Source organism: Microchirus variegatus, assembly GCF_963457635.1.
Source record: "Microchirus variegatus genome assembly, chromosome: 17".
Lineage (NCBI taxonomy): Eukaryota > Metazoa > Chordata > Actinopteri > Pleuronectiformes > Soleidae > Microchirus > Microchirus variegatus.
The window spans coordinates 2,472,700-2,490,517 of record NC_139818.1 but is presented as its reverse complement, the minus strand read 5'-3'; the positions used below and the strand labels follow the sequence as shown (position 1 = coordinate 2,490,517).

Here is a 17,818-nt window from a genome sequence, read left to right as displayed (position 1 = left end):
TCTATGATAACTGCTTCATGAAGTGGACGCAGTGGACAAAAAGCTCATGGACTCACAAACAAACAAACAATCAAACAAATAAACAAACAAACCCGTGAAGACTCACCTCTGATAGAAAGGTCTGTGCTGACTTCTGTGCTCCTACGTGCAGCAGATACTCGTACACATACAGCGCTAACCTGCAAACAAACAAATAAACAACAACAGTCAGTGATTCATGTTACAAACTATCCAGGATGTGCCAGGTTTTAACTGCAAATGTGACTTGTTTTTTTGGTGTTACATGTGATTTTTCTGTGTGATTTATGTAAGAACATATGGCATAACTGTGAATATCCAGTAAAGAAACCTGATGGAGGATCAGATCCATGTAAAAATGCTGATTTTTATTCCCTGTTCAGTTTTCACTGTTCCAGAGTAAGACAGTTAACAGCTCTGGGACACGACGCAAAACAATTACTCTGTCAAATCCACATAAATCCATACATAAAAGAGAGTTTATTTTCTCCTAAAAATAGAAGGAGACAGAAGGAGGAGGAGGAAGAGGAGGAGGAGGAGGAGGAGGAGGAGGAGGAGGAGGAAGAGGAGGTAAGGTATAGAAATGATTGTGTGAGCAGCTCCAGGACAAAGTGATGAGCAGTGAAGTGAGAGAGAGATTCAGCGTCTGTTTGAAACACACACACACAACCACACACACACACACACACACACACACACACACACACACACACACACACACACACACACACACACACACACACACACACACACACACACACACACACACACACACACACACACCTTCATACTATTATGGGATGTGCACTCAAATCCACACAAATGTTACTTCTTCACGATTTTGCTAAAATGCTGCTTTGTCGAAGACTTAAGTTCTCAATGTTTTAAAGGTTAATTTCACCCAAATATGACTTTATCACACTGACAGTGATCACGTTAAATAATAATATTGTATCATTATCATCATCATCATTATTATTATTATAATTTGTAACAAGAATTAACTTCAGTGAACCTTTTTTTTAAAAATGTAATTGCACTTGGATTTGTTTGTATTTTATTGAAATCAAAATCTGAAGAACAATCACCACAGGAGGGTCCTGAGTGAGGACCTCGCTGTCAAACACCACAGTAATAATGAATTACAGACCTGATGATGATGATGATGATGAATCAGTTCCTTTCCCAGTCTCTCTGTGCTCGTACTGACAGATACTGCAGAGGGAGGTGGGATTTACTGCTTTATTAAGGAGATCGATGGTAGATCACACACGGACTCTTAAAGATTAAAGATTTACCCTGTGTTATATACAGTACAGTCACTTTATTATGTACACCTGTTCTACTCCTTCTTAATGACATCAATATCTGACCGTGGCAGCAAATTAGAAGAGTTTTAGGGCCACGTGTGCAATTGACTTCTGAGATTTAAGTCAGAATTCTCAGAAAAATTACTTTAATCTCAGAATTCTGATCATTTGTGTCAAAGAGTTCCTTGAATCTGAGTATTTTTAGTATTTTAAAGTATTATAATTATTATTATTTTTATATTAAAACACATTTAGATGGACTTCTGCCTGGTTCTCATGACACAGCAGCACACGCTTTGACTTGAAGCTGTTTGTGTGTTTGTGTACTTGTCAATGAGTGTGTATTGTCAGTCGTGAACGATGGTCACACAGGGACAGCAGCTGTCCTCACTTACGAGGTAAAAATAAACTCCCCAGACAGAGAGACACAGACAGACAGACAGAGAGTCAGACAGACAGACATACATACATACAGACAGACAGACAGATGATGGTCTGCACACCTTTCTGCACACAGGTACACCACCACATCTCCTCTGTCTCTGTTTTCTTCTCATGCTCTTTTTTTGGTAAAAGGCCATGTTTGTTTAATAATGAGAGGATTAAGGGAATCACTTCCTCTCTGTCCATCTTCTCTGTCTCTCTCTCTCTGTCCATCTTCTCTGTCTCTCTCTCTCTCTGTCGTCCGTGGCCTGAAGGTAACGTTTAAACCAAAGAGACAGAGACAGACAGTTTCACAGGGACAACGTTAACGGAACAATGAGAGACTCCACAAAACTCTCGACACCTCCACGACTCAACATGAATAAAAGATGCTTCTCTTCTTCGGCTCAGTAAAACTCAACAGTTCTACAAACAAACTTGTTGTGGCATCATCTGTCAAATCCCCGGTGAATCCTTAAAGTGCACCATAACACGGCTCTTGGATGAAATCTTTAAGAAATCTTGACGTCTTTAGAGACAGTAGATTTAAGACAAAACAGTTTCAATGCACTGATGATGAATAAATCAGAGTAAAACCATCAACCTAACAACAGCAGCAGCATCAGGATGAAGCACTGACACAAGGCTGATAAAGACATCACACTCTCCTGGTCTTTAACTCTGCTGTGTTTCCTCAAAGATGAGAGGCTTTAAATCCTCACGACTGTGGAAGTGAAACACACTGAGTGAAGATAAGGGTTAGAGGAGGAGAGGATTCATAGTTAAATAGAATCTCTGTCTTTGATCACATCTGCATGTCACGCTGAGGTTAAAGCAGCCACTCGACTTCTATTATACTTCACACACATTAAAGCTCTATAGTATTAGTGCTCGCGATCACACAGACACCACCTTAGCAATCTGTGTTGTAAATAAGAACCACTTTACATGAATCATGACTGAGATCGGTGTGATTAAAGAGAGTCTGTGTGTGTGTGTGTGTGTGGAGGTCTAAAGTCTAAAGAGGATCTTTAACATCAGCGTTTGACCTCTGACCTCCTTCAAATTCAAGTGTTTTTGTCCTCTGTGAGTCACATTTAATTAAAGTCGTATTAGGAGCTGGTCCTGAGGTTGAGACATGAGGGTCAGTGAGTCTGAATTCATTCACAACACACAGAGTTTACTTTAATGGATCAGACGACACCGATTCAGGCTGATTTTAAAGCGATTTGGTCGCGACGTGACGCCCCGACGAGAGGTCTAGTATGTTAGAAGTCTTTCTGTTTTCCTGGGTACCGTATTTTCCGCACTATAAGGCGAACTTGAAAGCCTTTAATTTTCTAAAAATAATGACAGTGCGCCTTATAATCCGGAGTGCCTTATATATGGATCAATTGGTAAAGTTTGACTTTATCTGTTTTGTTGACATTCCCTTTAGCACAGCTCCATCTAGTGGATGCATAACGCAACCCAAATCAAACGTTTGACTGCAATATCTTCTATTCTATGCGCCTTATAATCCAGTGCGCCTTTTAGTGCGGAAAAATACGGTAATCTCGTGCTCCTGGATGTTGACCTACAGGATAACAGAGTGCTCTGACCCGGCGTAGCATATAGACATAAACATGGTGAAGAAGAACATGGATGCTGCAGCTGCTATTAGGTGGAATCGTGACGCCGAAGAACGTTTCATTGAGCTTTGGCAACAGAAGCTCTGCCTCTTTGACGTCTTCCTCAAGGGACAACCGCGACAAAGTTAACCCTTTAACAGCGAACGTATCGCAGAAGACACGTTTGCATTAGCATAGTTACGCGATGTGTAAGTTTGTGCTATCTGGAAAAATGCCAACAGTTTCTGAAAGCACGTTGAAGCTTTTGCAGGAAGTTGGACAAACAGCATCGTTATCACCACAGAAGAGAGAGTTGGGGGGAAAAAACGCCTGTAGATGTTCCTTTTTTTGGCCTATTTTTGGATATCGAGCCAAAAACTTTAGTCTCAAAAACAAAAAGTATCTCGGAATGACTTGAAATTTTCAACTTAATGGCTGGCATCGCCCTGAACAAGGATCCATTGAAAATATTCACATATCTCTTAAAGAATAATTTTAGTGAATTTTTGAAAATCAGGAAATGATCCATTTGCTCTGATGCACTTTGAGCCGAGCTTTTAAAAAAAAAAAAAAGTATCTCGGAATGAATAGAGATTTACCATCATAATAGTCCGCATCACCATGAACAAATATCCGTTGAAAATATTCACATATCTCTTAAGGAATAATTTTAGTGAATTTTTGAAAATCAGGAAATAATCCATTTGCCCTGATGCACTTTGACAGTGAGCTGACTATAGTCTCAAAAACAAAAAGTATCTTGGAATGACTTGAAATTTACCATCATAACTCAAGCAAATGTTAAATGTTTTAAAAAGTTCAAATTTCAAATTTAACTCACAAAATCTGTTACATCTACAGTGTTTTTTAAAAATAAAACTTTTAGTTTTTCTTCATTTAAAATTGTTAATAGACCATTTGAATGTGCAGTAAATTGAAATTCTGGCCAAAACACTTAGTCACAGGACATTTTCTGGCCCTTTTCTGGTTAAAATACGCAAAATAACAGAAGTCCAGGTGGACATTTTGAGGCCTAGGTTGTTAAAGGACTAGAAAAGGACTAAAAAAGACAAAAGTGAGAAACAGCAGCAGCACTAGAGCAACTCCTTGCTCGCCTCCCTGATGACCTACGAACTCAGACAGCGGTTAACGACGTCAATCGTAAACAAAACACGGCAATAATCCACGTCGCAGAGTCACCACCGTGGAGGATTAAAACACATCGAAGCCTGGAGCTCAAACACATCCTCGGCCTCAAAGTAAAGACCTATTTTAACGTCAGCGTCAGCATTTAGCAGAGCTCCGTAGATCACTTCTAATCAATTTACCGCCACGGCGATCAACGTCTGGCAGAGCTTCAAATCACAACAGAGGACGGCTTCGCTGATTGGATTCACCGGTGATAGATTAGCTCCAGATTATTTCACCCTTGTTAAAGATGAAATTGAAAAGTGATTCCGCTTGTGATGTGAGTCGGCAAATCAGCCGACATCTTTACAAGCGCTGACGCAGCGTAACGCAAATGTGACCAGAGAAAACATTAAATGTATAATATTTAAACATTCATTGATGCGCGAGTTTCCCTCGAGAAAAACAGCAGCAAGACTTTGCTTCAACAGTTGATCGTACAACAGAAATCTGGAGAAATTCAGGATTACAGAGCCATAAATGGATCACAAACAAAATCTGAATCTTTCTTTCTTTTTGGGCAATAATCTGCTCACTGACAAATAAATCAAACCAAACCATTTCCGTCTCATTCCCATTTCCTTCTCTCAGGGACTGATGCCATAAACTCGACTTCTTTGCCCAGATTTGTAGGAGAGTGATGAAGAGGGATTAGAGAGGCAGAAGAGAAGAGCAGCTGATTTGGATGAAGGAGCCTCCAGAGTTTTTAAGTTTTAAGGATTCTCACTAAATGGCGTCTCACTCAGCCAAAACACCCTGCTGTGACCTCCGTCTGAAAATGAACACAGAACTCCATCACAAAACCTGGCAGAACTAGAAGAAGAAAAAGGATTCAGCATTTGGTTTTTATTGATGTCAAATCAGATGAGTTCTGGGCATCTTAACCTTATGGTCACCTGGAGGAAGCAGCAGATATCTGCTTATCCTTTCTAACACTTTACATCTGATTTTTTGAAAATCAGGAAATTATCTATTTGCCATGATACACTTTGACAGTGAGCTGACTTTTTTCTCAAAAACAAAAAGTTTCTCGGAATGACTTGAAATGTACCATCATAATAGTCGGTATCGCCCTGAACAAGGATCAGTTGAAAATATTTGCATATCGCTGAAGAAATATTTTTAATGACTTTTTGAAAATCAGGAAATGATCCATTTGTCCTGATACACTTTGACAGGGAGCTGACTTTTTTCAAAAAAACAAAAAAGTATCTCAGAATGACTTGAAATTTACCATCATAATAGTCTGCATCGCCCTGAACAAGGATCGGTTAAAATATTTGCATATCTCTTAAGGAATATTTCTAATGAATTTTTGAAAATCAGGAAATGATCCATTCGCCCTGATGCACTTTGACAGTGAGCTGACTTTTTCAAAAAAACAAAACATTTCTCGGAATGACTTGAAATTTACCATCATAATAGTCGGTATCGCCCTGAACAAGGATCAGTTGAAAATATTTGCACATCTCCTAAGGAATATTTTTTATGAATTTTTGAAAATCAGGAAATGATCCATTCGTCCTGACACATTTTGACAGTGAGCTGACTTTCTTCTCAAAAACAAAAAGTATCTCGGAATGATTTGAAATTTACCATCATAATAGTCGGCATCGCCCTGAACAAGGATCAGTTGAAAATATTTGCATATCTCTTAAGGAATATTTTAAATGAATTTTTGAAAATCAGGAAATTATCCATTTGCCCTGATGCACTTTGACAGGGAGCTGACTTTCTTCTCAAAAACAAAAAGTGTCTCGGAATGACTTGAAATTTACCATCGTAATAGTCGTTATCGCCTGAATAAATGCTAAATGGTTTTGATGATTAAGTGATGTTTATGTGTCAGTGCTACCAGAGTTGTCTAAGCATATATGAAATATGGGCATTGAGTCTGAGGGTGATTACACTTCAGTGTCTCAAATGTGAACGAGGAGACTGAGCACAGGTTCATTTATTCTTACACTGAAACAATTGTTTTGTTTTGACTGAATCTGACAAGCGATTTGTCAGGTGTGAGACTGACAAATGAAGAAAAACAAGAACAACCAGAGCAAAGAAGCACATTCTGTCTCCTCATTTACAGCAACAAGGAGCAGGAGAGGGAAAATTACAGAAAGAAAATAAAGAAGGAGAGAGAGATGAAAGGTTCTGGTGAAGGTAAGAGAGAGAGAGACGGGGATTAGAGAAGAGATGGAGGTGATGAAGACCGGCCTGAGCTGTAAACTTTCATATTCTAATGTTGGGGGGACCGAGGACCCCCTGCTGTGATCTCCTTCTGAAAATGAACACAAACCAAAACAGTCTGAGTCTGAGTCTGAGACTCCATTCCAGACATTCTTTAAGATAAAAAACACAGAGCGTTCAGTATCAGGACAGTGAAAGAAACAGACGCAGCAAACGTCTCCGTCATACTTTAATAAATGAATATCAATGAGTTCTGTGCAGACGAGGTCATAACAATGGAGAAGTAAGTCATGTGGAGCTGTTCCACTCGGCAGTTAAAGTTCAAGCGAGCTGATACTAAAGTGGTCAGAGTCATGAGACGTCATACACAAGAATTAAAGCGAACAATCTCTAACTGTAGATCAGTTAAAAAAGCTTAAAAATCCAGAAAAACATGGCGTTTATCTAACAACATTTAGCAAAGGAAATGTCTAAAATCTCAATGTTTAACACAGGAGATTGTGTCACGTAGAAAATCAACGTAACGGCAGTTACCTCCACGTCGCGGAGTCACTATGAGATCATGGAAAACAATGTCCATAAGTTGAAATACGGTAATGATCTCGTGGATGGGCTTACTTTTATCTACTACAGACTAAATGACTGCTGCGTATTCACAGCTAAGAGTTAAAGTGAAGTATCTGCTCTCCAGTGAATGGAATACTTCAGCATATTAAAGCTTTTTAAGAGAAATAACATCACTCCTTCACCTTTCCCAGAGATCAACAGTTAAAAATCATGATTTTTGTCATGTAGTTAACAATAAGATATGCTCACAGTGGAGTGTAGAGGTGAACGTGAAGACGTTTCCCCTCTTCACCTCTTAGTTTTACATAATTCTGTGACACAAAGAGGACGAGTGATGCTGCTTTAGACCGCGTCAGAGGTCAGAGGTCAGACAGTGAACATCACAACAAGCCAGGCACACAGGAGGACGCTTTATAGACCAATATGGAAGAGAAACAAAACTATTTCATGGTTTTCAAATAAATCTTCTAGTTTTTCTTCTTTCTAACTTCCAGATATTGAAAGTTAGTCTGGAAAAACAGGCAAAACACTTAATTACAGGACAGTTTCTGCTCAATTTAAGGTTAAAATAAGCAAAAAAGAGAGATCTTTTTCAAATCTAATTCCACAGAGTCAGATATAAGTGTATAAGCATCAGAATACTCTTGTTTAATCTGTTGTGTTATATCTGACATCAGCAGAGCTGCAGATCACAGAGCTAACGTCTCTGTCTCAGAGGAACCATCATCAGTGTTATCATCATCATCATCATCATCATCATCATCCTCACTCTGACTCCGCCTTCAAACAGACGCCACCTGTGGATGAAGGAGAGCGTCGACAGCTCGAGCCGCTGGGAGGAAAATATAATAATATTAAAATAAATAAAGAATGTGAGGAGAATATAAAGCGACCGCGCTATAAAAGAGGAGCAAGATGATCAAACTGCTGCTGCGACCCTGTGTGTGTGTGTGTGTGTGTGTGTGTGTGTGTGTGTGTGTGTGACATCCAAACACTTTCACTGATTAATCAAAGCCTCACACAGCGGGAGGGGTTTATGTGCCATTAAGAGCCTTCGCTAAATGACTTCACTTCATTCATTAAAGTGGAAATATCCTCTGAGGCTGCAGCTATACTCTGTCAGACACACACAAACACACACACACACATACACACATACACACACACACACACACATTCTTGTACATGCCGCAAACTGAGGACCAGCATTTCCGCTTTATAAATCAACACAATTACAAATATGTACTTCATGAATGACATCTATAAAAAACTACTGAGTGCAGTACCATAAAATGTCTGCAGGTGGAGCCAGGTTTTTGTGCCAAATTGAGGACCTCTGTTAAAAAACAGAGTATAACATGTTTACAACCTAAGGAAGTGATTTCAATGAAAACAAAGTGAGAACCGGACAAAATGTCCCCACTTTGTAAAAATGACCTCACTTTGTTGGTTAAAAACCATCACTGGTCCTCAGTATGCTGCAAGTACAAGAACACACACACAGACACACACACACAGGTAAAAGCAACACGGGTGGTGGTGAGGTCACTGAAGCAGGACAAACAATGACAAATTTAAAGCCATTACGATGCTAAATTATTCATTTTACACACAGAGCTTCAGGAAAACAACAGAGGATCAACAGCCCAAACAAGAGTGAGGATTAAGGAGCTTTTATTCCTTAGAGATCCATCTTTTTTTCTATTTCTTATTATAATAAACAGACTGGGAAAGAAAGGGACATCAACACGTTTGTGGTTCATGACCAAAACGGCTTTGTGTGGAAGATGAGGTTCAGCACAGGCTGAGTCATTCAGGACCATTTTTCATTAGGAAAAAAGTTGGGTTTTAATGAATCTGTGTCGGAGAGGAAGAGGAGGAAGAGGAGGAGGAGGAGGAGCATCATCATCAGGTGAGAGTGGATTAATTATGCTTAAGCTAAGTTAGCTGCCTGCAGCGGCTGCTTTGTTTGTCACAGTCACACAAACTGGACTGGATTTTTTCATCATGGATTAATCTGTTATTTTCTCGCTTAATCGAGGACTTGTTTGGTTCAAAATATGAAAAATGACAAAAATATGAAAATGATGATGTTCTCAAATGTCTCATTATTCAGTTTTAGTGATCGCTTCGTTTCATGGAGCAAAGAAACTAGAAATTATTCACATTTAAGAAGCTGAGAAATCAGAAAATTGATTTAGTGATCGATCAATAATGGATTAATCGATCAATAACTGCAGGTGACAATAAAATAAGAGATTATGGAATGCACATTTCCATTCAGTGTTTTAATGGAACAAAGTACAAATACTTTATTACTGTACTTAAGTACAAAATCCACGTATCTGTACTTTACTTTGTCATTTATATTTCTCCACTACGTTTCCTCTAATAAAATCAGGAGAAGAAGAGTTGATATTATGGTCTGTATTTGTATAGAGCTATTCTAATTTCAGTTTTAGTCGACTAACATCATGTAAACACTGAGGGACAAAGATCAGTGGTTTACACAGAGACAAAGATGTAAAGATGCAACAAGAGATCAGCAGATAACAGAGGAAGAGAGAGGATGATGAGGGTAGAGGAAGAGAGAGAGAGAGAGTAAATGATTAATGAAAGGAGCTGGAGCTCAGTGAGGGGAAGTTAGGACAGAGCAGCAGACGAGTGAAGCTACACAACTGAACTGAGGACAACACAATCTACACTGTGGACGTCTCACACACACAATCACATGAATGTGATGTATATTTATACTCATTTTCATTCATCTGCTGCTTTTGAACTCTTCTGTTACATATGTTACATTTAACATTTTTAGGTTGTGTTTTTTAGGCATGTTAGGGTTAGGGTTGCTCTATGAGCTGTAGCTCTATGAGCTGCTGCTCTATGAGTCTATGAGCTGTGGCTCTATGAGTCTATGAGCTGTGGCTCTATGAGCTTTAGCTCTATGAGCTGTAGCTCTATGAGTCTATGAGCTGTAGCTCTATGAGTCTATGAGCTGTGGCTCTATGAGTCTAGGAGCTGAGGCTCTATGTGCTGCGGCTCTATGAGTCTATGAGCTGCGGCTCTATGAGCTGAGAGTCTATGAGCTGCGAGTCTATGAGCTGAGGCTCTATGAGTCTATGAGCTGCGGCTCTATGTGCTGCGGCTCTATGAGCTGCGGCTCTATGTGCTGCGGCTCTATGTGCTGCAGCTCTATGAGCTGTAGCTCTATGAGCCTATGAGGTGCGGCTCTATGTGCTGCGGCTCTATGTGCTGCGGCTCTATGAGTCTATGAGCTGCGGCTCTATGTGCTGCGGCTCTATGAGCTGCGGCTCTATGTGCTGCGGCTCTATCCCCGGCTGCTGGCTGATGCACTTGTAATTGTTATTTTTGCTGATGGTCACAAGTTAAATCTATATTGTCCATTATCTTCCTTCCACAGCAGCCCCTGGGGTTTGTCTAATGGCTGCAGCTAAAGGCAAAGCACTTGAACACAGACATTTGTATAAAGTAGATAAAGTAGATAAAGTAGATCTGTGTCTGACTTCAGACTTCAGTCCAACAGCAGAGGAGCAGTGAGAGGTTGATGATAATCCCATGATGTAATGTAAACAGCCTGAGGAGACAAATACAGCAGGGTTTTTCTGCTCTAATCCAACGTTTTTCCTCCACAGAGAAACGACTAACACGTGTTTTCATTAGACTTCAACACATCGTACAGTCCTGAGTGTGTGTGTGTGTGTGTGTGTGTGTGACAAGGTTAGAATAGTTTTAGTTTTTATTTAGTTTTAAATTAAATGACTTAGTTACAGCTAGTTTTCTAAAGCCCGAATAGGACGGCAGTGAGTCTGAGGAAGCTATTGTTCCTCATTTTTGAGGAGGTTAAACGAGCATAAAAACTCTTGAAATTTGGCACAGAGTTCGGGTCGGTGAAAAAAACAATAGTGGCATAGGGCACAAACCCGTTCGTAGCCCCAGTGCTCTATAGCGCCCCCAGAAGTCAGGTCATAGTCACAAAAGTAGACGTTTTGGGGAATTTTTGACGTGAGAGAAAGTGGCCAAAATTGTGTTAAATGCTAATTTTTTTGTGTCTTTGTTGCGCACATAGATTCCAAACAAACTTCTAATAGTACTTCCATTAGCTCCGCCCACCCAATAGTCGGCCATTTTGGAAACACTAAAATGAAACGGTTAAAAGCAGTTGCAACAGTCGCAAATCGTTGCCCTCACTAAATCTGTTTTATATTATTATTATTATTATTATTATTATTATTATATAACCTTGGTGTGAGCAGCACATTAAAAATGATGCTGATAAACACAGAGTCACGTGACTTCACGGCACTCAAGGAGAACGATGTTGACGTGTTCCTGTACTCTGTGTTCTGAAATACGCTGATAAAAAGAAAGAAACGCTTCTCATATTTGTCACAGAATAAAAAAGGTTCAACTGTAGCTTATATTGCTGCTGCTGCTAATGCTGATGCTGCTGATGCTGCTGCTGATGCTAATGCTGCTGCTGATGCTAATGCTGCTGCTGCTAATGCTGCTGCTGCTGCTGCTAATGCTGCTGCTGCTGCTAATGCTGCTGCTGCTGCTGCTGCTGCTGCTAATGCTAATGCTGCTGCTGCTGCATTCCTCCGGTGAGGAGCTCAGCAGAGAGAAGACATTTCTTGAGTCCAAAAGAATGAAGCTCATATCCTGACATAGAGGGAGAGTCTTACATTCTTTGGTTCACTTCAGAGCCAAGCGTGTGTTTACCTTTCATTAACTAGAGATCCCACAATCCACTGCTCCTCCTCCTCTTCCTCCTCCTCCTCAACCTCAGGACAGTGAAAATAAAAAAAAGGCTATAAAACAGCTACTTTAAAGATTACACACTGATGTTTGAGTTGTTTGAGCGGCTTAGCGTTAAGTGTTAACCTCTGTTTACCTACATTGTTTTAGTCTGAAAGTACTTGTTAGTTATTCTCTGTGATCGTCATCGGGCAAATTTATCTTTCGGCTTCTTAAAAGTTAATAATTTGGTTTCTAGGTCACTGAGAAACATTTTATGGACAAAATATCAGAGAACATAATGGACAGGTGAGTCAATTATGACAGGAAGACACGAGAAACGCTGATATCTGTAGAAACTCTATTCATCACCGACTAATCCATCATTTACAGTTGCTAACAACGCTGCAGCAGAGCGATCCAGGAGGTATTTTCACCACTATTGACTCAAGGAAAAATACAATATTCGAAAAAGAGAAGCAAAAAGCAACTCCATCTCTGCACACACACACACACACACACACACACACACACACACACACACACACACACACACACACACACACACAAACAAGATTTTCTTCGGCTCGACGACTGATATCAGCTCCGTCTTATCAATCAGACGCCGCATGACCACAAGTCAAACTGTAGAAACACCCTAAACTGCTGATTATCACAATCGTGGGCCGTAAGCAGAGAAACAGAGTCAAATAATACACATTACAACAGGGTTTAACGGCAGAGTTTGCACAAAGTGGTGTTTGTTTAAGTGTATAAAATATAAAATATAAGGACATGGCAGTGGAACCCCCGTGTCGACGACACAAAAGTACAAAGCTTTAACCACTGAGGCTACGTTTACACTCGCTGGATATTTTTATAAACTGATATTTTCTTCCCTCCGTTTTCCAAAATAACTTTGTGCACACATCGTCGTTTTCAAAAACGTTTCCGTTTTTATATTAACCCGCATAAATATGCTGTCCAGAGCCGTCATAACTACGCCTGTGGGCGGCAGTGTAGGAAGAAGGAGAAAGCCATATGAGCACTGTGCGAAATACAGGGGGGTCTGGGGGGGTGAGACACCCTGATTAACACTCAAGACCTCCTGAAAGCCTCAAATGCAAAATTTGAGGCTTTCGAAACATGTAACAGTGTAATTGGAAAGCATGTTTTTTTTCCTAAAGACTTTTGTAATTTCAGTTTTACATATATGATCTACATACATAATACACTTTGCATTCTTTCTTATCCTTTTTAACCAGACAACATTTTCAATTATTTTATTTCTAATTGTGTATTTATAAAGGCGCCATATGTAAGAATGTGGCCAAAAACGGTCACTACATTCAAATAAAAATACAGAGGTCTTTTGGGTTACGTTTTCTGACGTAACTGGCAACCCGTGGTTGCTCGGCAGCTGAGACTCTACTTACTGCAATGATTGGTATACGGCAGTAGGTGGCGCCACATGCCAAAACATGATTTCAAAGACTGCAAATCACGTTTATGTTTTGAAATCATGTTTTGGCATCATGTGGCTACTGCCGTCGACCAATCATTGCAGTCAGTAGAGTCTCAGCTGCCGAGCAGCTTGAATTTGAATGTAGTAACCGTTTTTGGCCACATTCTTACATATGGCGCCTCTACGTAATATAGGAGCAAATGCAAACATGTAAAAATGATCATAACCGAATGTAAAAAGGTCGCATTTTTGGAGAGTAGATTGCCTAAAACTCTGTTTTTCTCCGTTTAAATTGCAAACGCGAAAACTGAGTTTTCCAAAATCTCCACTTTTGCCCGGAGTTTTTAGAAATAATCGTTTTTCAGAGGCGATATCGCCGTTTGTGTGTAAACGAAAGGCACAAACGCAGGGGGAAAGTGTCCGTTTAAAAAAAAAAAAAAACCTGTTCTAGTGTAAACGTAGCCTGAGTGAACTATTGGTGGTTAAACCTCATCGAAGCTACTTGATGACAAAAAAGAAAGTGCTGTTATTTATTCTACCACTAGGGGGCACATATTATTATAAATGCACTGTGTTCAAATTACGTGGGAGCCAATGGGAGCTGAGCGGATTTTTACGAGCGTCGTTGAATGCATCACAGCGTTCTCGCTGGCCCGGCCATCTGAAGTCTGACCATTAGAGGTCACTAATCCTGACACAAGATTATTTTGATTTAAGATGGACGGATTATTTTCTGTCATTTCCTTAACAGAACGTGCCGTCGCCAGCGCACCAAACCATAAATATTGCATCTCTTAACCATGTAATATGTTTTTAAAATGAGGAATTGTTTTTCATACTTTTTTCATTACATGAAGAGGTTTTTATTTCATTTTTCTTTTTTTTAATATGATGACTTCAAGGTTTTCCCCTCTTCCCCGTCGTCTGTGAGAATGTTTTTCATTGAGATCAGGAAATTTGAAAGTTCCACCTGGTTTGGTTACGTCAAAATGTTCTCTGTGTCTGGACAAAAGAATCTGGAGGAGAGTTATTGATTTTTTACAAGGTCCTGAGGATTTAATAGAAGGGTTTTTTTTTTACATTTATTTATTAAAGAAAATCCATGAGAATGAGGGGCTACGTTGGTATGAAACGAGCCGACTGTGAGTGCAGTGGTTGTTGTGATGACACACACACTCACACACTTACATCTTTAAAACAGCAAACAATAATAGCAACTGCTATGAAGAGCTGAACAGACAAATACAATGAGATCCAGACACAATCAGACAAAGTGCAGCAGAGCAAAGGCTGCAGACAACAATACCAGCGCTAAGATAACAGGAAATGCCAGCTTTTCAGAACCAGGGAGGAACTCCTTTTTTCTCTCATGTTTACAAAAAACCCAGAACAGTCGTCATGAACTTTGCGTTAACGTGCACTTTTCATGTAAAATGGATTAAATCAAATCGAATAAAAACGTCTGCAGAGGCAAATCCATCACTTTCTTAATTTGAGTTCCATTTCATTGGCTCTGATTTGTTTAGATTGAGTCACCTCTCGCGGGGAGTTTGTTTAATTTCACAGCCGAGAGAACACCAATGATTTTTAGGAGTGTTTTTTTTTTTTCCCTTGTTCAACTTTCTCTACAAGCTATTACAGTAAATCGTGGCTGCAACGCAGCCATAAAGCACGGAATATTAAACTGCTGTTTACACCCGGAACTCTGAGTTTGACGACGCTCAGGGATCACGTGGAGGTAATTAATGAGTTCTCTGTTTCAACACTTTCTCAGAAAGATCAGAGTAGACAAAAACATTTCAAACTTTATCTTCTCAGCGTGGTCTTTTCACTCAGAACCACATTCATGTCAGTTTTAATGCCTTCACCTTGTGTCTGAAATCTGGATATTCCTTTGAAATTGAGGGGGAACTTCAAACTCACAAGATTGGAGTACTTTATAAATCCCCTCAGGGAAATTCCTTCTCCGCACTGAACACATCTACTAGAAACCTTCATAGAATAAGGAGGGAGCAATGGGGGTCACTTTGACCTTGGACTCCAACCAGCAACCCTCCAATTACAAGCCAACGTTCCCTTTCCACTTGTCCATGGAATCACAATGATACTACACCAAAGCATCTGAAAGCGGCGTTTGGGAATATTTCAGGTTCAGCACCGTTGATATCAAAGAAATCTGCAGACTCAATCTGACAAAAGTACGGTCTGTCCATTAAACCACCAGAAACTGTAAAGTTGGTCACACTTTTGCAACTAGAAAAGCTTCCACGCTTCTTCTTTGAAGAGTTTTCCTCAAGAAATAAGGGTTCCAAAAGGGTTCTTCTACAAGAGCTGAGGTTCTACCTGGAACCATTTGTTTCTGAAAAAACCCTTTCCCGAAGAAAGGGTTTTTCAAGGGTTATTGGTAGCACTAATGGTTCCAGTAAGAACCATTTTGATCCAGAGAACCCTTTAAAGGCCCTTTCCTGAATAAAGGGTTTTAAAAGGGTTCTTGGTGGAACCCTCCAAAAGGGTTCCGAATGGAACCTTTATATAAAGGGTCTACCTGGAGCCAAAAAGGGTTCTCCTATGAGGACAAGCCGAAGAACCTTATATGGTTCTACTTAGCACTTTTATTTCTAAGAGTGTAGAGCATTTCTGAGGTCAGGTCCTGAGAAGACCTGGATCACAATCTCTGTTCCATTTCATCACAAAGGTGCTCGGTGGAGGTTGAGGTCAAGTTCCTTCTACACAAAACCATGTCTTTATAGAAAAGGACCTTCCTCAAAGTGGTACATATTGGTAATATGTGCATTTTTCAAATAAATACATGTTTTCCAGTAACAGGATGATTATTTTACTTCATCATTGCTGTGTTTCATTGAACTTTTCCACCATTTTGCTGCGACCTGAACCCACAAACACAGGAGCTGGAAACTCACAGTGGTCTCTGAGCAGCTCCTCAGAGCTCAGTCCAACAGCACGCCATCATCATTGTTCAGCTGCTCACACACACACAGACACACACGGACACACACAGACACACACACATACACACAAAACAGCACATTCCACAATCAGCAGCAACTCCAATAAAACCCGAGGAGGAGGAGATGACTAAGACAACAGCACCGCTCTAATCTTAGAGAATTAGAATTCCTTTCTGCTGGTTCTCTAATAAGCTGTGTGTTCTTTTAAATAACTGAGCTTTGGGATGAGATTGAAAAAAACAAAACAAAACAAAACAAAAACACATACAGATAAAAGCAATCGAGTGTAATTTGGGGGAAGAATGTGCGGCGATTAAGGCGTGAACAGCAGAGCCAGACTACGTCTGAATAAAAGAGCAACCATTTAAAGAAATGCAGATTCTCTGCTAAATGAAGTGGTCGTGAAATCCTGAGTGAAAGAGCGACACACAAGTTCACTGTGTTTGTGAGTATTTAGATAACAAAGAAATCAGTAAAAGTTCATCTTAAAACAGGACATTTGAGAAAGTCTTCATTTCATTTTTAAACCTTTTCCTGATTTGCTGACCAAACAAGTCCTCGGTTTATCTTTCAATTATATTCTCGATTAATTGAGTAATCGCTTGGTCCATAAAATGTCGAAAAGAAACGTTGATCGGTGTTTGTCAGAAGCTAAAAAATTCAGAAATCTTGTTTAAACAATGAAAAAAAGTAGATGGAGACAAGTTTTCCTGGGTCTTCAACACGGTAGTGAGACCTTCTATGATGTCTATGAGGCTTGGAGACAGAATTAGAAATGAAGGGACACTTCAGGTTGAACAGTTAGGAGATAAAGTAAGAGCGTGAGGGTTGAGATGGTTTGGTCACCTGCAGCGGAAGGACTGTACCACAGAGAAGGTTCATGGATGTTGAGGACATGAGGGGAAAGGACAAGATGGAGGCAGATGATCCACCGTGGTGACTAGGGCTGTAATCAACCAAAGAAACTCTTGGTCGACTAAAGCCCTGAAATTTCGACCAAAAATTGCGCCCAGCACACAAGCTAGTAGTGCACGATAAAAGCGAGATTGAAGTTTATGCGTGTTTTAAATAAAAGTAATTTAAATAGAATTTTAAGACCTTTCAAAATTGTATTTAAGACCTTTTATGAGATTTTAGCAGAATTATAGACATTTTAAGGCCTTAAATTCAAATGATTGGATTTAAGACTTTTTAAGACTTTTTAAGACTTTTTAAGACCCCGCGGATACCCTGTAGACTAAAACATTGAAATATGTTAATAATTCTGATATGTTCATACTCAAAACGGACGGAGCAACCTTAGCTTAGCGTTTTTAAATGATA

At 39.8% G+C, this 17,818-nt stretch overlaps 1 protein-coding gene across 26 annotated transcripts in view; it reads right to left on the bottom strand.

The window, feature by feature from the left end:
- Positions 1–17,818, bottom strand: part of ssbp2b (single stranded DNA binding protein 2b) — a gene marked incomplete at both ends in the record, with an annotated part of 61,612 nt that overhangs the window by 30,807 nt on the left and 12,987 nt on the right. For all 26 annotated transcript variants that reach the window (XM_083903374.1, XM_083903388.1, XM_083903393.1 and 23 more), the window contains one exon: positions 107–179. In XM_083903374.1, the coding sequence (XP_083759500.1) occupies positions 107–179 (73 nt within the window). The remainder of the gene's footprint in view (positions 1–106; positions 180–17,818) is intronic.